Source organism: Mangifera indica, chromosome 17 (genome assembly GCF_011075055.1).
Source record: "Mangifera indica cultivar Alphonso chromosome 17, CATAS_Mindica_2.1, whole genome shotgun sequence".
NCBI lineage: Eukaryota > Viridiplantae > Streptophyta > Magnoliopsida > Sapindales > Anacardiaceae > Mangifera > Mangifera indica.
This window is the reverse complement of record NC_058153.1, coordinates 5,167,748-5,189,983: the sequence shown is the minus strand read 5'-3', so window position 1 is coordinate 5,189,983 and position 22,236 is coordinate 5,167,748. Positions and strand designations below refer to the sequence as shown.

Here is a 22,236-nt window from a genome sequence, read left to right as displayed (position 1 = left end):
GGTTTAGGTTAAACTTGTTTGTATCAGTTAAGGTTGACTTAGTTTACCCAAGCTTAAGCCCTGTTTGGTTTGCCCAGCTTGATCTAATTGTCCCTTGTTAGTCTCAGTTTGGGCTCAGCCTAATCCTAGGCCCAAGCCCAAGCTTTTTGAACCCACCTCTAATCACAAGTACGTGTAAACCATGCCTGCCTTAAAATTTTCATGTAACCCCCACCATGCATGACTTACATGTGTGATTAAGGATATATCAAATTTCAATACCCCCTCACATATGAAAAATTATCAATTGCAACCCTTCATGCACGCCACACATACCTAAAGAAAATATTAATAAACCCCCCACATTAATCAGCTGCCGCCATTTGTGACCCATACATGGTCTTAGAATCACACATGAGGGAATAACATTAAGCATCAATTTTCATGCTTAATTTTACTAATAATTTGTTTTAACCCTATTCAATAACAAAAATATTCTCAAAAATCAAGAAAATCACAATTGATTTAATCTACTTTGTACAAAAACACAAGAACCGAAAAGTTTGAATCTTGTATTCATAGATTCTCAATTTTTATTGCAAAACCAAGTAAATCATAACATCATAAGCAATAAAAAGATGAAGATGAATTATTTACTCATTATTTCCCATTTTCAGTAAGAAAAATCAACGATAAACTGGGAATATGCAAAAGGCTGGGTATGCCAATTGTGCATGCATAATTTTGAATGTTGAAACTAATTATAATACAAGTTTATATGTGATGTAATTTCGTTCAATTCTAATAAGTTCATCATATCCATATAACTCATGAAGGGTTGATCAATTGGTACATCTTGTAAAGCTTATTTTGTATAAACTGAATAAATAAATCAATCCTAAACCTGTAGGATCTACGCATATGATATAAAATATTGAATTAAATTTTAGGGTTTTAAGAATACCTAAAATGTCATACAGTTTGAATTCGATGAAGAACCTTTGAGATTCACCTGAAATTAAAGATTTATTATGACTGATCTTTTACTCTAAAAAAACATTGTAGCAATTAGGTTTTGGAGGGAGTACCTAGTCAATTTATAAAAAAGATTACTCGAACCTTTTTATCAAATGTTCAATAACCCAAAGACTTACACTAAATTATCTACCTAGATCATAACTTTTAAGTGTATTGACTTATTTTTATTAATCACTCAAACTCATTTATAAACAGACTTTCGACTATTAAATTACCTGATTTTATAAAACTAAAATTATAATTAATGTTAGCCAATATTAGAACAACTCTAACATAATCTCTCTCTATCAAGGTCATTTTAATTAATTAATAATTACCCTATGAGAAATTTATCAATATAAGTAACATGACAAGTGATATTATGAAATAATAATATTAATTATACCAAGAAATGATGCAAAACAACCCACTTTTCAAGTGAAAAAAGAGAAATATTATGAGGCGGCTGGTTAAAGAGAAGTGCTATTATGCATAACTTTTATGTATAATTTTATGTATAGTCATTGTATGATTGAATATTTAAAAATTAAAGATAAAATAACACTTAATTACATGATGATATATTATTATTTATGCACAAAGTTAAGCATATAGTTTCATTGCCAGTTAAAACAAGAAAAGGAAGAATATTTCACAACTTAAAAAGGTGCTTCAATGAAACTTACCATGCAAATGTATTATTTCTATTATAGTAAATACATATATTATGAGAGCCAAAAGTGGGCATATAGAGCTCGACAATAATGCAGTGAAATTGACCAGAGTTTCATTAACCTAATTTCTAAGACCTTAATGATTAATTATACATGCAAAATTATATTACAAAATTTCAAGAACATACTGCTTTGCTTAGCCCGGCTGAATTGTCCACAAATTGTAGCTTAACACTGGTTCTTCTTCCCTTTTACAGACGTGCATGGGTGAAGCAGTAATAATATTTGCAGAGAAGAATTCGAAAACCTAGCTGGAGCTTGGATGAGTGTGAAAACCTTCATATGTTGTAATTACATAACTTGGATCTTCTCTATCTCTCTCAATTCTTTTCTTCACTGGGCATCCTTCCATCGAGCATTTATAGTAGTTCCTGTGTTATTAGTCACATCAAATGATAGATAAACCTGTTAGAAATTTCTAATATATGCTAACATTAATTAAGATTTTGATTTAATAAAATGGATAACAGTTTTTATATGAACTTAACTGATTAATAAATATAAGTATAATATAATTAAAGATTATGATTTGGGTAAATAGTATTGGTGGAGACCTTAAAGTTACTGGATTTTTTATGAAAAATTTATTACTCTAGACAATACAGTATAACTTTTTTCGCTGAAAGCCCTTATTTTGGATGGTTTCAAGAGCAAGAAACTAGTCTAATTCATATTGTATGGTGGAATTACAGACATTCCTAGAACCCTAAAATATTCAATTCAATAATTTTTACCAATAGTATTAGAATTGAATCAGTTTTATTTAGTTCATGGTATTAGAGCGGGACGCAAAAATCTTCTGCAAAACTTGTATTTAGACGTAAAAATCTAACTCTTACCTGGGATTCGGGCTGTTCTTCACCATTTTCTTCCCGTATTTCCTCCACCTGTATCCATCATCCAGTATCTCAATCTCTGATTTCGTCTTGAATGCAACTCTCTTTCTTTCCCCGCCACTTTCATCTAATGCCACGCATAACCCAGGAACGGTTAGTGTAAATACTCACCAGGCTAAAATTTTCAAGACAAATTTACGGCTTATTGCTTACTGGTGTTGCTTGGCCCTTCAGTTTGGCTAACTTCGGATCCAATAACTTCATTTGCTCGATAAACCGGATTCTGGACAGCCCCGAAAATTGTGACCGCTTGATCGTCCTCTAGCCACTGATCAAATGTTAAGTAATCCGATAACTCGAAATTGGTCAGCTCGGCGGTGTAGTCACTCTCAGGCGAGTCCTGGGGCGGAAATTTTACACTACTATTTGACATATCGGACATATCTAACAAGATAGGGTTGTGAGGAAGAGATTGCAGCACTGGCTTGTTTTATAGAAATATAAGTTGGAGGTGGGTTCTTGCTGAGGTTCGTGGGATATTACTGGAAGCTTCAACGTGAATTCTGAGTGGTGAGGAGAAAAGGGAAGATTGTAAGACGTACAGGGAGTGGGGCATAGGGGGATGACTTAAAAAGAAGACCAAGAGATGTAAAATTTGTTAAGTAATACTATGTGTTTAAAAAGAAGACCAAGAGATGTAAAATTTGTTGAGTAATACTATGTGTTTACATTTTGAAGTACAAATAATATATCATCATATGATTATGTGATTAAATGTTTAAGTAGATCAAATCTCATACCACCCTTCAACAACGGGGAAAGATTGATTCATCCTAATCAGGAGAGAAAGTGACTTCAGTTTTCATTATGAATTGAACTCGTTTAGTATTCCAGCAGAATAACGCTATATTCTAATTTTTCATGTTCTTCCTTTTTAATTCTAAGCATGGATCATGAATGGACTATAAAAGGATAAGAGGTCAATATTAGCGAACAATGGAGTCTTGATTGGGAATCTTTGACTGGAGACTCCAAAACCAACCAACACTTTAATAAATTTTGGTTGCCCACAAAATTAAAACAAGACTTGAGATTGACTGGGAGAAATTCACGAGCAATTTCCCGGGAAATTTGATACTTGCTGCAAATGCCAATCAGCTTTAGGGTATTATTTCCAAATTTCAATTTTAATTAATGGCAATTCCTTTAGTCATATGTCAAATCAGCTCAGCTGCATTTATCTTTTACTTCACATTTATATCTGGTTCGAGGAAGCATCATCCACCAAAATACATCGCCTCTGTCATCTAGAACGAATTGACACAGTTCATGAAAACTCAAATTTAAGGACAAGGCATTCATATATATATATATATATATATATATATATATATATGTTGACTTCCGCCATCTAGAAGCATGCAAGATTAGGTTGTAATTTCAACCAAATATATGACTGTCAACAGGATATTTTATAGTGGTTCGGTTTGTTACTCAACACCTATATTCATTATTATGCTATTAAATTTTATGGGTGAAAGTCTAACAAAGTTATTGTAACAAGCTAAAATTACTCCTTTTGTACAATCTTGTAATTATAGGATTTAAGGAAGGAGTCATTGAATAATAGGATATATATATATATATATATATATATATATATATATATATATATATATATATATATATATTTATTTATATTAGAGTAAAATGAATTTAGTTATCTAATGAACTCTATTTTTGAATAAATTGGATGATCGTGGGATTCTAGGAAAGTGGGAAGTGATTTCTATCTCATAATGACAAGGGGTGAAGATGCTTATAGTAATAAGAATCAAAAGTCACACGTTGAGGAGGTTGTAGAATGGCTAAGGATGGAGATGCTTGTAGCAAAAGAAAACTGAAGTGACATGTCGAAGAGATTGTGGAAACAATTAAAACTTTTAAGAGTTCTTTTTTTATAATATTGTTTATAGATAGAAGGTCTTCTATCCATACTTTGGATTGACCTATATGTAAGTAACGTGTTTAATCGTTATATGCTAAGCACACATTGGTTGCTTCTTTGGTGCAACACTCATTCATTTGAATAGGGTGAAGTCTGACATTTAACATCCTTTCGTGTCTCAAACTCAAGGTGTTGACTTGAAGTTCTAAATTTTCTCCTATACTATCTTTGGCTATAATACCAAGATTTACAATTATATTGTGGATCAACCATCGTTATGTTGGCTCTACCTCGCTGAGCTATGGTGACACACCAAAGAAATGGCACTAGAGGATAAAGACAACTAAAATGTAATATTGATATTTGAATGAGTAACCCATTTATTGGATACATATATTTGGTTACAAGCGTAATATTACCTCCACTACCTCACAATTAAATTTGTTTAACTTCATCTTCGATGAAGACGAATGATAAGAGATGAAGATGCTAAAGAAGGGGGAGAAGAGAGAATCGTTACCAGAGGGAGAGAAGGCCAAAAAATGCAAAACCTAGCAAGGGAAAAAAGTGATCTTTCAAAATTTAATTTTAAAAAAAAATTATTAGCTTTTTAAACTTACAGGGAAAATAAATAATATTTTATTATTTTTAATAATGATTTTACTTTTGAAACAAACTATTTCTATTAATTTTAATATCCTACAGGTAAAAATTTAGATTTTTAATATTTAACAAATTCCAGTTTAGGTTTGCAATAAACTTAGGATGGGAATATGTCTTTTGGCCTTTTGCTAAGAGGTGAATTTGGAGTCCTTAAAATACTTGGATTGGATGAGTGGAGAGTCATAATATTAGGGCATGAAGGTGATATTGATGTTTTTGTTTGATACATGATAAATCAAACAAGTTGAACCGTGACAATTCTCATTCATTTATATAAATTGAATAAAATAAGAAAAAAAAGGCAGCAGAGTGTCTGTTGAGTTTTTGACCACGGCAAAGCAACTTAAAAAATGGGCGTTAAGTGATATAAAAAAAATTAAATAAAATTAAATAAAATTTCTTGAAATACTTCGTCCCTCTAAAGCAATTCTTAACCGTTGGATTAATTGGTAGTTACTCAAAAAGATTGGCTTTTACAACCACTCTGCCACTTGATTTGTAATTTAAAATAGGCCCTAACCAAGTTTTGGTGAAATGAAAAATATATATAAATAGTAGATAAAAAAACTAAAATATTTATTTAAGTTTTACTCTATTAGAACACATTCATGAATTTTTTATTAGGATTAAAAGGTAAAATCGTCATTTTACTAATAATATTAAAATAATTAAAATTATTATATCTCATTTTCTTCCCTTGATTCAAAAACTAATAATTTTTCTCATAATTAAGTTTTAAAAAATTCATTTTTCCCTTAGAATATCAAACTTGAAATCTAGCCACTTTCTTCAACAAACGGTGGCCTTACGACAGATAAAGATATCGTTATCCAAAGGACGACCTTTGGACAATGAGTGTCATCCTTGGAGTCTAGTGAAGGACGATACTCATCATCTAGCAAAGTTTGGGGCCTTTGACCATCAGTGGTGGCCAGTGATTGAAGGTGTGAAGAAAAAACTTAGAGATTTGGTGGAGAGGGGGGAAGTTATTTTTCAAAATTAAGATTCGATGGTGAAATGTTAATTTTTAAAACTTGAGAGAGAAAATAAGATAAAATTATATATTTTTAATATAATTATTAAATGATAATTTTACCCTTATATTTAACAACAATTTTAACGGAAGTTTATAGATGTGTAAGTGTTTGAGTTTTTTATTTGTCGCATGTGTGCTTTTAAGATTAAACTAAAACTTAAATGGGAAATAGTCCTTTGGCCTTTAAAATAATTAGAACAACCAAAAGCCTTTTTTTCATCCAAGGTTTAGTCAATTTCTAAATTTCTATATGTTAAGTTTTAAAAACTCAAATATTTATCAATTATTCAACTTTAGTATCAAGGTTTTTAGAACCGGTTTAGGATAAAAACCGTTTTAAGTATTGGTTTCGATCAGACCATTTGGATTGGTCAGTTGGACCGTAATTACAATTTTATGTAAAAATCTTAAAAAATTATATTTAATTAGTAATTACATATATTTTACATGTTAAATTTTTATATTATACATACTTTTTAGTTTTCACAATTAACAAAATATATGCATTATTAAACATAAATCTAATAAGTAATAATTACTAACTTTTTATCAAAACAAAACATATATATTAAACAAATCTAATTCAACAAACATATGCATTATTAATTATCGAACATCCAAACAAAACACAAATCTAATATATGCATTAAATAAAATATAAAATTAACCAACCAACATACTCATTATTGAATAAATAATATTCAATCCAACATTCAACAAAACATATCAAAAATATAATTCACTTAACATAAAGTTTAATAAATGAGTAATTGGTCATTCTTCATTATCACTAATGATAAAAGATTTTGTCATCGCTCCTGTTGCACCCTCCATCAGTTGTTCATCTTCTATGTCATTCTCTTCAATAGCATTATCTACAAAATTTATGACTAAACATTTTATTTTTTTTCAACCTAAAACTCGGTTATTTATATAAGTGTGTAAATATTTGTGTAAGTGCCAAAAAAATGTTTTTATCAAGGAAATTATGTGATAAATCATAATTCGTTGGATTATTATTGATGGGAATAGATCCTTCTCTATAAAGTATTTGATCCAATTCATTTGCATTAAGTTCACCAAACTCCTCTTCCTCGTTCACTATCTAAAAGTCTGTTTTATTGATACTTTCATAATCAGTTGGATCAAAATTTGATTTTTTGTAACATAACCTAAATAGCTAAAATGATAACAAGTAAATAATTAAAAAATTAAAGAGTCATATATCAATACCCATTATGCAGGGTACAATCATATGTAAAATTGTAAAAATAATCATTAAATATGATAAAATAGTCTCAATAAAAATATTTATAAATGTAATGATGCATAATTGATAATTGTGTTACCTATTTTATAACCGTAAATTATAATAAATAAAAACAAGATCATTTACACGTTGTTGCTCCAATCTATTTCTCATCTTAGTATATATGCGTTTAAAAACACTCCAATTACGCTCATAGCCTGAAAATGTTGACGTTTGACTAAGAATTTTAATTATAAACTTGTGTAAATTGAGAGTACTATAATCATATGTTCTCCACCATTCATCTAATACAAAATAACATGTAAATAATTATGTAATAGAATTTCATAAATTAGAAAAAGAATAAAGACAAAAAAACATATAAATTAAATTCATACCAGGTCGTGTGATTTTAGATATTTGAATATCAAGCTAACGTGAGAAACTCCTTTCACAATCATGAAACATTTGACTCTCTTCCACTAACTTCGTCTTACTAACATTAAACATACACGTTTTACTCTCAATAACATCTAGGAAACCCTACAATACCTCTGGTTTTGTGCAGAAAGATTCATATTGAAAGGCAAGATTCAAGTAATACGCAGCTGCATAAATACCTTGACACAATGTCTTACCCCACCTCAACTTGATTATTTGAGTATAAGGCTTGTAGAATTTCTTTTTATTCTTAAACAACTTTTTTATCCCCAACCTAGCTTTATACATTCCATCATAGATATATCCTAATGAAGGTCTCTCATCTGAGTCTACAATACAAAACAAATGAATCAATGGTCTCACAACTTTTACAATTATATATATTTCGTTCCAAAAATTATTGTTCAAAATTATGATCACAACCTCTTTGCCCTGATTACTCTTCGCATATTTGGAATCAATAAGAAAACCTATTAGTGACTATCGCTTACACGTCATGCGTACGTTCAAAAAGACTTTACAATGCAATGAAAGTTATAACAAACCGGGTTGCACCAGGTCATATAATTTTTCTCCATCATTCTCTTTTCCTTAACCAAGCTATCAATAATGTATGATTATAAATAAACTTTGTGACAAGAGATGCATATCTAGAAATTCTGACAATGTGATCCATTTCACCAATATCCTTGAAAATCAAATTAATACAGTGTGCTACACAAGACGACCAGGTAATATTTTGATATTTTTCAGATAACAATCTTTCAACTGTTTTATAATTAACTCTATTATCAGTCACAAAGTGAAAAATGCTCTTAGGCTCAACCCATAATACTATTTCCTCAAACAACCCAAATAACGTGTTTGCTCCCTTTCAACATCAGATGCATCCATTGATTTGATAAAAAAAAATCCTTTTTGGACAATACACTAAAAAATTTATCAATGACCTACTAGAAATGTCTGTTCAACCATCAGTCATAAATGTACAACCAACGTTTTCCCAATTTTTTCTATAACTATCAACAAGTAATTGAACTTCCTTCTTTGAATCGTTTAACAAATTCACCCATGATTCATAATATGTTGGTCGCTTATATCCAAACCCAATTGCAGTTATGACATCTAACATAAGCTAGAAATAAATAAAATTTAATGTATCAAGAGGGATGCAAACATCATATAGGAACCTCACAACAATTATGTCAGCTCTCTATTTGGCTTCTTTTCCGGCCAAAACACTCCTTATTGAAGGTTGAGACCCATTAGTAGTCATTGGAGCAAAAAAATCACTAACACCAATTAGTCTTTTTCTTTTTGAATCATTTGTCGATCTATTTTCTTTTTTAGAAGATCCAGTATTACTTTCATCTATGTTCATTGGAGGAGACAACCCTTCGAATTCTTCACGTGCAATATCACCCTTAAATTGAGATACACTAACACCAAAAGAAATTGCATGCCTATGAAAATCTTGTTTTTCTTTATTTTTTGTAGCAATATCATCTAATACATTTTTCATTTGATATCTAACATCATGAGGAACTTTAGTGCATGGACCAACATCACCATTATTTACGGCCAAATGTTGTTTCATTCTATATGTACCACATCTTTTAATTGTTTTACCACAATATAAACAATTCAAGATCTTCTTCCCATTCTCATCAATATTCTCATAAATATATGCCCAAGCAATATCATCTCTCACTCGACATGGTGTCGAAGAAGCTCTAGCCCCGGATGATGACATACTTCTACTTTATCGATCTGTTGGACACAATAACAAATCACCGTAAAAATATATATCAAATATATATATATATATATATATATATATATATATATATATATATATATATATATATATATATATATATATATGTTATATACATATGTATGTATGTATGTATGTATGTATGTATGTATACACACACAGAGAGAGCATTATGAAAAGAAAACTTGTATAATTTGCATCTGTCATGATTAAAATGCGAAACATAATTTCTATGTGTATGAGTAGTAAAGTAAATAATAAATACCATTTATGCAAATAAATGTATATATCTTTATCATAATAACATAATTAGGTTTTTAAAATATAATTTTTAATTTTTAATTTTAATAACAACAATATTCGTAATGTGAAAGTTGGAGACTCAAAAACTCATAATCAAGTTTATTATTCGACATACATAACTTTATACATTCGTAAGAAATAACAATATTTGTAATTTGATTAATCACTACTCTAGCTTGCTGTAAGAAAATTGTCATATATTGTTTTATTATATATATAGAATTCTATAGAATATTGATATTTAACTTTTAAATTCTTGAAAATTAATTACATTACAAATGAAATACATTTAGACATCTAATATAGATTCATAATAAAATTACAAATTTATAGCATAAAATTACAAATTAATAATAACATATTAAATACACAATAACGATAAGTCAATTATAAATTAAAAATAATAAATTCACTTATTATTAAGCAATAAAAGATAAAACATATTAAATTACAAGAACAAATAAGGATGATGATGTATTGTTTGCTTGCTGTGCACCAATTAACCAAAAAAAATAAAAGTCTACTGTTACACCGATTGATAAAAGAAAACAAATATAAAATGCCTACTGTTGCAACAATTGACCAAAGAAAATATTTATAAAAGTCTACTTTTTACTTTTCTAAAACTCAGATTTCACAAATTTCAAGCTATCAGTTTATTTATTCAAATGAAAAAAATTTTATACGATTAGACGGAAAAAATTTAAATAAAGATAACACAATCTTACAATGACCAACCTGTCGTCAGTATTGTTGAAGTACAATCATTGGTCACTATAGCATGGGAATCTGTTGTCATCATTTATCGTCTCAACTTGCGATATTGTCGACAACAATAGCAAATACAAGTGTTAATATTTGTTGTTGTCTAAACCTGTGATCGAAACTAATATTCAGCGGTGTCCTTGTCATCGTCAACTATTGTCGTCATCGGCAAACGTCTTCCAACTGTCGTTGGCAAAAGATCAACTATTGTGATGAAGTTAGAATAAGTCATCAACAACGAAAACTTCACAACATGGAAGAAGGAAAAAAAGAAAGAAAATTGTTCACTTTTAAATAAAACATTGAATAGTGAATCGCTATACCGGGTTTGACTGTGAACCGGTTATGAACTAGTGGTTCACCCATGGGTCAAACTGATTTTTACTCTAAAACGGTTTCACACTTTATATCAACTATCTACAATATTGGTTCACGATTCGACTAGTCAAACTAGCTGGTCTGTTCGGTTTTTCAATCCTTGGTTAGTATAAAGGGTGAAAACAACATTTAATAATTTTATTTAAAAAAATTAAAATCTATCTCCTTTTTCTACTTTAGTTTTAAAAACTAATAATTTCCTTCTAAATTAATTTTAAAAAGTCCCCATCCCCCTTTGGGCCCCATCTAGGATTTTGATCTTTTTTCTATTTGCAACCATCCTCTCAAACTTATGAAAACTTCAATTTCAACCCCTTTTCAATTTCAATTTATAGATTTTTATCCGACGTCCTCTCCCTTAATCTTCAATGATGTTGACCTTGTCTTCTCTCTGACACTCAAGCTATCCTCTAATGATGTCACGTGCGATTTCTCCTCTCTTAAGTTCATCGCACATCTCCTTCTCTCTAGTTTGTCGTTATGATTCTCTCCGACTTCAAGCACAATGTTTGAGTTCTTCTTGTCAACAACATCTCCCTCTGTTGTTCACGTTTCTGACATCCCTTCCTGTCATTTGTTGGAGGATAACTCGAGCATGGGAGAGAAGGCAAGACCAACGTTGCTAGAAGATATTACATTAAAGGACGCTGGAGACTGAGGGAAAGGATGCTAGAAAAAAGATCTGCAAACTGAGATTGAAGAGCGGGTGAAATTGAAGTTTTCAAAAGTCAAGGGGTGCCTAAAATGAGAAAAAGATGGAAACCCTATATGGTGGAGAGAAGAAGTAACTTTTTAAAACCAAAATAGGATAAAAATTGCCAGACTTCAAAACTAAAATAAGAAAAATGGATAGATTTTAACTTTTTTAAATAAAATTATTAAAGACATTTTTACGCTTTATGTTAATAGCAAAATTTAATGGAAGTTGAGTGACGAATAAGTATTTAAATTTTTAAAATTTAGTAAATCAGAGATTGAGAATACAGTAAACCATAATGGGAATAAGTATTTTGGCCAAATTAAAATTTTAAAAATATATTTAGTATAATATAAAAAATTATAAAAACAATTTAATTCATGTGTATAAAATTTGTTGCATCCTTACCAAAAACTGTATATAAATTTAAATTTTCGGTTGACCGTCTTTAAAAGGCCAAAGGAATATTTTTGACCCAAAATATATTGTTATCTCAACTTTTTTTAATTAACTTTGAAAATCCTATTTATCTACCCATAGATGATTAAAATTAATAGAAACTCAACCCCTTAAATTTTTATCTCTTTTTCTCTCTTGAACCCTAAAAACTAACAATTTCCTCTCTAGGTCAAGTTTTAAAAAATGACATTTCCCCCTAAGTTTTAGTTTTCAATCTCCGACTCAAAATCCGACGCTATCGCCAATGATGAAGCTTCCCCGACATATCACCATGCTCCAAGAGTCTCTCTCCTCTTCTTTGGAACACCGGTTGATACGAATCTGACTTAAAAAGACGAAAAACTTTGTCTCTTCATCTTCCCATACATATTCTTTTGAGAAGATGATCGTCTTCCCAAATAAAGACTAGGTCATTATCTTCATCTTTTCAAGTTAAATTCGCATTAATTAACGTTCTAAAGGAGGGGATAGACACTGTTAGAGTATGATGATACATCAAATAAGCTTTGTCATTGGTGATGACACCAAATTTGGTATTAGAGATTGAAAACTAATCTTTTGAGGAAAAATGTGAGTTGTTATGATTTTATAAAGAAAAAGAAATTAAATTTTAATTTATTTTTAATATTATAGATAAAATAATAATTTAATTTTTAAAACGGTTAATTTTAATTATTTATATGCAAGTAAATAAGATTCAAAATTATTACAGAGAAACTAAGATAACAGCATTCTTGGGTGGGAATAAGTCCTTTTCGCCTCTTCAAAATCGAACTTGTTTCTTCAGGTGCACTCGTTAACGCATCAAGAGGATCCCATTCTCTTCGTTTTCTTGATCTCACCATTGATTGATTCTCTCTCCGTTCACTGATTGGTTAACAATGAGCGACATACTTGATACTCCGGCGGCGGAGTCCCTAAAGAGCGGAGGAGGTAGCGATGCGTCGCGAATTGCCGAAGTCAAGGCATGGTTGGCTTCACAATTTGAAGCAGCTGGAAAAGAAGTTCCTGATTTTGAATACACTACTCGAAGCGTCGCTCATTTGTACAATTTAGCCACTCTTTCACAAGCCAAGACCCAAGCTGCTAACATTGTCGCCGCTGATTTTCGCCAAAAGGCCACTGAGTATCGCTCACAAGGTACTAAATTCTAATTACCTCTAATTTTATTTTGGGGCTTTTGGTTTTAATTCGTTAATTGCTATTTGGATGGTTTTAGCTGCAAGAATTAGAGAGATCTTAGAGAATGTGGGACTGGCACAAGAGAGTTTGCCGTCTCACGTGGTTTCTTCAGCTCAAGTTCTTGCTAATGTAGCTAATTTGTTGAATGTAAGAGATACTGAACTTAGCAGGTGCGTTTTTTTTCTATTCTTCAATGTCATCGATCTTCTTTTTATTTATTTTTTGCATGATTGATTCGGTCAAATCTATTCAGTTTTCTTGTAGCAATGGGTGACATCTCGTTGAGAAAAACAGCTGTAGAAGAGAAGAAGGCTAAAGTACAGAAGGAGTCTAAAATTCTTCTTGATTACACCCGCAAGGCAATTTCAAGATTAACCTATTTGAAGCGGTAATGCATTTTATTAGCTTTGTTAAATTTAATTCTATTTCTTGCCGTGAAACATATTTGTATTGCATCTTTCAATCAATGTCTACTGGTTTGATCTATTTTGATAGAACACTTGCACAACTAGAAGATGATGTAGCTCCTTGTGAAGCTCAAATGGAAAATTGGAAGACGAACTTGGCAGTAATGGCATCAAAGGAGCGACAATATCTGCAGCAGTATAACAACTACAAGGTATTGACATTTTGCTGTTACTAGTATTAATTTCCGAGGTAAAATTGAAAGTTACGGCTTTTATTTTTGCAAATATGGCCTCCCTATATTAAATGGAGAAGGATGACTTGCAAATAAATTGAGAAAGAAAGCCACTCATCATTATGACATTTAACTCCCACCTAAGGCCCATTCTGCAACTTACTGTTTTTTAAGAGATTATTTGATTAATACACAAAGATTACTTGTTGAGGAAGATGTTAAAGTAGCTCTTAGGATTGGAGAAGGTATCTTTTAATCATATCTTGCATCAATGAATCTTAGAAACTTCATTTGATTGATAATGTGCTAAGAGCAATAATGAAACTTGATGAAGGAACCTTTGCCAGGACAGTTGTTGGTTGTATCTTTTTATAACTTCATTGAACTCAAACTAATAGATTTGGAGAGAGATATGGGAGATTAGATATGGTAATAGGAAATTTTTGATGTTCTTCAGTTGTTGGTATTGCAATATTATCAACAATTTTCAAGGATGAGAGAAGCTTTGAGCAATTATTTATTCTTTTCACACACTCTCCAAATTTTGTTTTAGTGATGAAGTAGGGCCAGATCAGATCCTATGAATTTATTTCTAAGCTTTCTGGAATTCTTTAATTTAGGCCAGTGTAACTGTCATCTTAGGACTTGACAACACAGTTTAGCATTATTAAATTATACAAAGACCTTGTCGAGGGCATATGCATGAATAATGCTTTTGAAGATTCCTTACCTTTAAAGGTTTACAAGAATTCCTCCATGTATGATTTACTGAAAATTTGATATTCATGATATATGTTAATCTTGTTCTAGGATCTGATCTTGTCTACCATAGATAATACTCATTTCAAAAATTGAGGCTAATTGACCTACGTAAAAATCTAAATGTGGTTTTTGTGGTTACTTACCTTAAGAAGTACTTGATAGATTATGAGTTACAGAGGTGAGATTATGAGAGTCATTCTGACAAATGGTGGAGTTATGAGAAAAGTGAAGGAAAATGGTGTTTAATTGTGTGAAATGTATCACATGACTAGACAAATAAATATTGTATATGACATAGAATCAGTTCATTGAGAATTACACAACGATCATTTGTCTTGATTTTACATAAAGTTTAGGGATTAGAAAATTTTTAACGTCTACAAGAACCTTATTTGATTTTGGTCCTCATTAAGGAGTCCCATTCATAAAGTATTTTCAATTTTGAAAAAATTGATGCTAATTTATTATTTAGAAGCTTAATGTTAGAAATATTGACAAAGTTGACCTGGGAAGATTAAGGAAAAATTAGGTAGTTTTATTTGTTTCTTCAGTTTCTTTGTGCTTGTTTGAAATCAGTAAACTCCACTTGAATGTTTTTCTGTGTAATGTGATCTCAGTCTCTAATTATTGTTTAACTTGAAGCCATCAAAACAGGTCATGTACTTAGCCTTAGCCGTTGAATTGAATTTGGTTTTCTCTCAGGCTTTGTTGGCCCTCAAAATTTATTGAACCCGCAATTACCTTTAAAATAATTGATGCAGGGCAAATGTTGATGGGCTTGTGATCCTGTTCACAAGAACGAATTGTGTTGAAATCGTTCAACAAAGCTTAAGAATATGTAGGAATTATATGCAAACTTGAAAATGCAAATCTGAATTTTTATTGACAACCAATTGAATTGAATTTGTTGAATTTACAAAGGCTTAAATCCTTTATATAGGGTAGTAACTCTCCAAATTAAAATAGAAATTTAAGAGTTTATTCAGCTAGATACCTACAATTAAAAAGGATAAGAATAATCTTTACAAGGGATAAGAATAATTTTTATATTAGACAAGGTTTATTCTTAAAAAAATCTAATTCCTAAAAATCTACCTAGATAACTATTAAAAGAAAACCAATTCAACTTGAAATAGTATACCTAATTTAACTAGGACTTTAACTTCTAAGAAACTTGGACATTAAAAAAATAAATTTTAATAGAACTAGGACTCTAGGAAGACTTATCTTTAAATAAAACTAATTTTACAATAAATAGAAACTTCTAATTTGGCTAGATTTAAGACTCTTTGACAAACTAAAAAATTAATTCTAGAACTTAAGACTCCAATTATACATAAAACATTTTTCCTAAATAAAACCAACGATTATCAAAGAAAAGGATCCTACTCGAATTAGGACTCAAGACTTCTAGTAAAACTTGATTTTTCTTCATTCCACGCTTCTTGCATTTTTTCCACCCAACCTCGCTACCTCTTTTCTCTCTATGTTATAGTTTTGTGTTCCCTCCACAAGTTGAAGGCCTTGGTCCTCCATCAATAGTGAAGTTTAATGCTCTTTCTCTTCATAATTTTTTTTCTTGAAACATTGGATGCAAACATTACTTTCTTTCAAGTCAAGCTTGGTTGGCCCTTAAAAATTGCTGAACCTCAATTTACTTTCTAAAACAATGAAATTTATTATCCTTTATCTTGATTATTTGATTTCCTTGAAATACTGGTGCAAACAATTCTTTCTCTGAGATATTGCTGTTGAATGGATTTGTTTTGTCTCAAGCTTGTTGGCCCTAAAAAATTATTTACCTGTAATTTCTTTCTAAAACAATAAATAATCCTTTCTCTTGACTATTTGATTTCCTCGAAACACTGGAGCACACAATTCTTTCTCCCAATATATAGCAGTTGAATGAATTTTTTCTGTCTCAAGTTTGTGGGCCCTAAAAGATTAGTGACCTGTATTTACTCTCTAAAACAATGAAATAACCCTTTCTCTTGGTTATTTGATTTCCTTGAAACACAAGATGCAAACATTTTTCCCCTTTTTCTCTTTCGATTTTTAAGTATAACCTTTCCGAGGAGCAACCTTGATTGGGCAGCAAAAAATTTAGAAAGTTCAACTTAACTATTCTTCGGGTATTTTTAAAATTTACTTTGCCTGGTGGTGGAGCATCTATCAGTCCAAGTGCATATTTGATGGATTCTATAATAGGAGAAAAATCATTCTTAAAAGGTAATAAAACACTAAGTGAAAACTAAAAACAGTGCTGAAAGTTATGATTCACTATTTTTGTTTGTCATTTATAGCAATATAAAACATTGATTTGCTGTCTGGACAATTAAAAGACAAAATAATTCTGTGCAACTCTAGCTCTTTTTTTCTTCATTACTCTTTAGCTATTATTAGATATTTCATAATTTCTTTTAAATATACATCTGGTTTCTTGCACCAAGTATAACTAGGTGGGACACAATTAGTTACTTCAAAGCAAATGCAACAAAAAATTCAAGACTAGAAGAAGTCATATGGGGCTTTTATATTTTTATAACACCCAAGATCCTTTCTTTCTTCTCTTGTTATGTTTTCTATTTCTAGTTCTTGTTCTCTTTTAAAATTTTTAACATATTGCAATATGAAGCATAAAGTATTGGATTTTAGATATAGTATTTCTTCTCAAAATTTAGAACTTGTCACTCTTTATAATTTTTGGAGTTGATGTACTTGCACTCTTGCTTTTAAATTGGAATCCTGGATCTAGATTGTATAGAGCTTCTCTTTTCTGTATTTTTTTCAATTAAGTTTCAAGGGATGAGTCGCTCTTAAATAATTATTTGTATATCTAAGAAGAGCATATGGTTAAATTATTGCCAGCATTTTATTAATTTGTGTGTATAATCTGCACAAAAACCCTATTGCACAGGCATTACTCAATCGTCTGGGCTACACCCCTGAGATTAGCCATGGGGTGTTAGCTGAAATGGCTGAGCACAGAAAAGAGTTAGAGAAGAAGACAAAACCCATTTTGGATACTCTAAGGAGCTACCAAGACTTGCCACCGGTAATTCCGAGCTCTAGTTAATACAAAACCACAGTTATAATTCTAAATCCTTACATTTTGGTTGGGATTGATGTACATTTTTTGTGTTTCTGCAGGACAAAGCTTTGGCTGCTTTAGCCATTGAGGACAAAAAGAGACAGTATGCTGCTGCTGAGAAATATCTTGAAGATGTGCTACAGTCTGCCCTTGCCACCAACGATTGACTGACACCCACCATTATTTTTCATTGTAAGAAACATTAGACCTAATTGGATGCTTTAACTTGTAGTCTTCCTGTTCATATGGCCCAAAAGAATGATTAGATTTCTTGTTTGCAAAATTTCCCACAGCCATTTGCCTCTCCCTGTGCCTGAAAATTGTTTAAGTTGATTTGTATTACAATGTCTTCTTTTGTTACGTTTACAGAATTCTGAAAATTATATTAAGTCGGGTTTTATTTGATGTGAATTTATGCCTTGACATGGTTCATACTCTCGCCCCTTTTTTCCATACTGACATTTTTTCACTCAAACTTTAAAAGTGACAATTCATTCATTTCATCTAGAGGTGTCAGTAGGCCCGATTGGGCTAGCCCTAGTACAGCCCACCAAATCCATAGATCAGGCTTAAGGCTTACACAGTAATAAGCTTTCGAGTTTGGTTGCCCACAAAATTAATAAGGCTTAGGGCTTGTCTAATATATATCAAATCGGGCCTTAAACGGATCGATTTATTAATTTTAATAAAAAATAAAATTTTATATTATAATTATTAATTAATTTTGTATTAATTATGTAAACAATAATGGGTCAGCTAACCCATAGACCTTGTTTCATTCATTTTATCTAGAGGTGTCGGTGGGTCCAATTGGATTAGCTCTAATGCAGCCCACCAGATCCATAAATCAGGCTTAAGGCTTACACAATAATAAGCTTTCGAGTTTAGTTGCCCACAAAATTCATAAGGCTTAGGGCTTGTCTAATATATATCAAAACTGGGTCTTAAACGGGCTGGTTTGTTAATTTTAATAAAAATAAAATTTTAAATTATAATTATTAATTAATTTTGTATTAATTATGTAAACAGTAATGGGTCGGCTAGCCCATAGACCTTGTTTCTAGGCACTAGGCTGAAGGCTCAAGATGCTATAGTATTATATCAAATTTTATTGTGTCAAATTTTTTTGCAAGGCCTCGGGCCGACCTAGCCCATTTGACGCCTTTAATTTGGTTCAAACTTTTTCATTTTCTTTGCCAGTAAAAGGATATTAAAGTAATTTTATTGTTTAATTTCAAATCTTAAATTATATTTTTAAAAACAATAAAACTATGTATATCTATTTTTGATACAAAATTTGTATACACAGATGAGGTGTTATCATGTGATTGAATGTTTTTTTATCATATGATGATACATATTTTAAAATCATCTAATTACATGATGATACATTACTGTATATATAAATTATATATCAAAAATAGGTACATATAGTATTACTCTTTTAAAAATTTCTTTCCTATTTCTTTCTTATTCTTTCATTTTCCCACCCTACTAACACTTTCTTCTCTTTATTTTCTTCTTCCTCGTCTTTTTTTTTTTTTTCATCTTATTATTAGCTTTTTTTTTCTCTATTTTCGTTTTATTTTTTTCAATCTTTTTTTTCTTTCCATCTCATCATCATTTTTTTTCTCTTTTTTTTCATTTTTCTTTTTTTAGTCTGAATACCCAATTTTTATCGTTCTTTCTTTCTTTTTCTTCTTTTTTTTTTTCCCTCTCTCTCTTTCTCTTCCACCTCCTTACCACCGCCCATTAACTCCTATCCTCCACTCAATGTTCTCCCTCTCACACACTTGATTAAAATTAGATTTAAATTAAATCAAAATTGAATTTATCAAAACTCGAACTCAACTTGATTTAGATAAAATCAAGTTTGAGTTTCAGTGTGAATTTGCCGAGAGTGAAAATTTGAGTGTAACTATTTCACATTCATAGTGCGATATAACTAGAATAAAAATAATTAAAGAGAGCAATTTCCCCTTTGGACACCAAAGCTTCCCTTTCAGATCGCACAAGACAGTTGAGGCGTGCAGGGTGATCAATCTATTAATTGCTTTCATGTTTTAAATATGAGATATTGTAAATAAAAAGTAAAATTGTATTATATTAATATTATAATTTAAGGCATAGATAGAGTAATATAGGGTTGGGGTGGATATAAATCAAAAACATTTCTTAGTTTGAGTTCAGTTTGAAAAAAAAAAAAAAATTTAAATTTGATTCAAATTCATTAAGCGAACATTAAAGGTACTTTGAGTTTGGTTTAAATAAAAATAATTCGGTTCAAGTTCGATTCAAATAAAAATAGTTATGTTCAAGTTTGGTTTGAGTTTTACTCAAATTTACGATTTAAATTCATGAGTCGGATATATAACTTAGATTCATGGTTTAAATTTATGACTAACTGACAAAACAACGTTATTTAATAATTATTTAATATAATTTAAATTGAGTTAAACATAAAATTCGAATTGAATCAAACTCTCTATCTAATTCGTCAATCAAACTGAACCGAATTCTTTCTAACTCAAATTCAACTAAATTCTAAAATGAGCAAACCACTTAACTTAAATTTAATTTATATTCGAAGTAAACAAATTCGATTTTAGTTAAATTAAGTTGGACCAACTTTCGAACCAAACTAATTTGATTCGGATCGAACACTAATATAGGGTGAGACTAAAATTATATTTAATTTAAATAATTCATTACATTGCCGTAAAATTAAAATTAATAGTTTTTTTTTTTATAATATCTTCCTAAATTTGATTATTTTAATTAAACAAAAAAAATTAATTCATCAAATAATAACTCCTCAAGGACATGGGCCATGGGCCAGCCCGAACAATTCAGTCTCAATTTTGACCTTCCATAAAACTCTGGAATGAAGTAGAACATCTGAAAAAAGAAGCTCTAGAAAACTCCCCACAAATTCCGTCTTTCTCCAGAAACTTCCTCATTTCTTCCTATAAAAGTACAGACTGCCTCCTCCCATTTCATCACAAAGAAATTCAAAAGCTTCATCTTCTCTTGAAAGTAAAATAAAATCTTCCGCATACGCAAAAAAATTGTCTCATCGATATGGATTTCAGGATCATGGCTTTAGACGATCCCCTCTTGTCGACTCTGCAACACCTGATAGATGCGACCGAGCACGACGCCGACAAGCCGTCCAACGCTCCGACGCGGACCTACGTGAGGGACGCCAAGGCAATGGCGGCGACGCCGGCTGACGTGAAGGAGTATCCCAACTCGTACGTGTTCATAGTGGACATGCCGGGGTTGAAGTCAGGGGATATCAAGGTGCAGGTGGAGGACGACAATGTGCTGCTCATAAGTGGAGAGAGGAAGCGGGAGGAAGAGAAAGAAGGGGCCAAGTATGTGAGAATGGAGAGGAGGGTCGGCAAGTTTATGAGGAAATTCGTGCTGCCTGAGAATGCAAATACCGACGCCATTTCGGCCGTTTGTCAGGACGGAGTGTTGACTGTTACCGTGGAGAAAATGCCACCTCCCGAGCCCAAGAAGCCCAAGACTATTGAAGTTAAGATTGCTTGAAGAATTTGAAGTGGGCGTGTTTTCAGGCAATAAGATAAAATTGTGGGTTTTTGAGATGGCTTACGTTTTCTTTGTTGTTGTGTTTGAGTTTATAATGTTTTGTTTTGTTCTGGGATGCAGTGAGGATTTTCTTGTGGATGTGCATAGTAAATATTATCAATGAAGCCTATATTTCGGAATTTTTTCTTTTTAAATTGTTGTTCTCCCAAGTTTATTTAATATTCATAATTAATTTACCCAACGGGCAAAATTATATCAATTAAAAATTAGGGAAATTATCAAAAATGGCCAAAATACCTTTCTACTAAATAAAAATGTTTAAAGTTACTATTTTTAAGTAAAAATGACCAAATTTATTATTCTTAAACAAAAATGTTTATGGTTTTCTAAAACGTTAAAATTATCTTTTTTTTTTCATTTATATAAACCTCTTTATTTATTAAGAGAGGTTAAATGAAATTTTATTAAAATTAGGAGATGTTATGATATTAAATATTATAAGGGTATTATAAATTTTTCAATGAAATTTTAGGAATAGATAATTGAGGGTCAAACGAAATATTATTAAAATTTGGGGGGTATTTTGATATATTGATTCGTATTTTTTAGATTTCTGAAAAATTTTTCGATTGTTATCATTTTAGGGTTTTTCAATTTTTAGAATTCGAATTTTAGTTTCGTTTTTTCGAATTTTATCGTTTTACGAGATATCGATTCGTATTTT

The 22,236-nt window shown here is 30.8% G+C and overlaps 3 protein-coding genes across 4 annotated transcripts; 2 read left to right on the top strand and 1 right to left on the bottom strand.

Moving 5' to 3' along the window:
• Positions 1–1,667: 1,667 nt before the first annotated feature.
• LOC123201010 (probable WRKY transcription factor 50) lies at positions 1,668–3,151 on the bottom strand. Its single transcript, XM_044616454.1, has 3 exons — positions 2,780–3,151; positions 2,570–2,693; positions 1,668–2,101 (listed from the first exon to the last, which is right to left on the bottom strand). Exons 1-3 carry the CDS (start codon positions 3,006–3,008, stop codon positions 1,978–1,980), a joined length of 477 nt encoding a protein of 158 aa, XP_044472389.1. The 5' UTR covers positions 3,009–3,151; the 3' UTR covers positions 1,668–1,977.
• Positions 3,152–12,996: 9,845 nt separating this feature from the next.
• On the top strand, positions 12,997–18,368 carry LOC123201175 (AUGMIN subunit 1-like). Of its 2 annotated transcripts, XM_044616650.1 has the most exons (6): positions 12,997–13,422; positions 13,502–13,634; positions 13,718–13,852; positions 13,960–14,083; positions 17,784–17,921; positions 18,017–18,368. In XM_044616650.1, exons 1-6 carry the CDS (start codon positions 13,164–13,166, stop codon positions 18,122–18,124), a joined length of 897 nt encoding a protein of 298 aa, XP_044472585.1. In that variant the 5' UTR covers positions 12,997–13,163; the 3' UTR covers positions 18,125–18,368. The 2 variants fall into 2 exon arrangements, with proteins under 2 accessions (XP_044472585.1, XP_044472586.1); XM_044616651.1 differs by lacking the exons at positions 12,997–13,422; positions 13,502–13,634; positions 13,718–13,852; positions 13,960–14,083 and adding an exon at positions 16,233–17,095.
• A 2,568-nt stretch (positions 18,369–20,936) lies between these two features.
• Positions 20,937–21,691, top strand: LOC123200068 (17.9 kDa class II heat shock protein-like). The gene has a single exon (XM_044615171.1). It carries the CDS (start codon positions 21,039–21,041, stop codon positions 21,510–21,512), a length of 474 nt encoding a protein of 157 aa, XP_044471106.1. The 5' UTR covers positions 20,937–21,038; the 3' UTR covers positions 21,513–21,691.
• The last annotated feature ends 545 nt before the right edge of the window (positions 21,692–22,236 follow it).

What these genes read in the sequence shown, in the direction of transcription:
- LOC123201010 (XM_044616454.1), bottom strand. Translation starts at nt 3,008, where the DNA reads ATGTCCGATATGTCAAATAGTAGTGTAAAATTTCCGCCCCAGGACTCG. An exon ending in TGAAGGGCCAAGCAACACCA is followed by an intron (nt 2,694 to 2,779) that starts GTAAGCAATAAG and finishes GCGTGGCATTAG; the next exon opens with ATGAAAGTGGCGGGGAAAGA. An exon ending in AAGAACAGCCCGAATCCCAG is followed by an intron (nt 2,102 to 2,569) that starts GTAAGAGTTAGA and finishes CTAATAACACAG; the next exon opens with GAACTACTATAAATGCTCGA.
- LOC123201175 (XM_044616650.1), top strand. Translation starts at nt 13,164, where the DNA reads ATGAGCGACATACTTGATACTCCGGCGGCGGAGTCCCTAAAGAGCGGA. An exon ending in AGAGATACTGAACTTAGCAG is followed by an intron (nt 13,635 to 13,717) that starts GTGCGTTTTTTT and finishes AAATCTATTCAG; the next exon opens with TTTTCTTGTAGCAATGGGTG. An exon ending in AGATTAACCTATTTGAAGCG is followed by an intron (nt 13,853 to 13,959) that starts GTAATGCATTTT and finishes CTATTTTGATAG; the next exon opens with AACACTTGCACAACTAGAAG.
- LOC123200068 (XM_044615171.1), top strand. Translation starts at nt 21,039, where the DNA reads ATGGATTTCAGGATCATGGCTTTAGACGATCCCCTCTTGTCGACTCTG.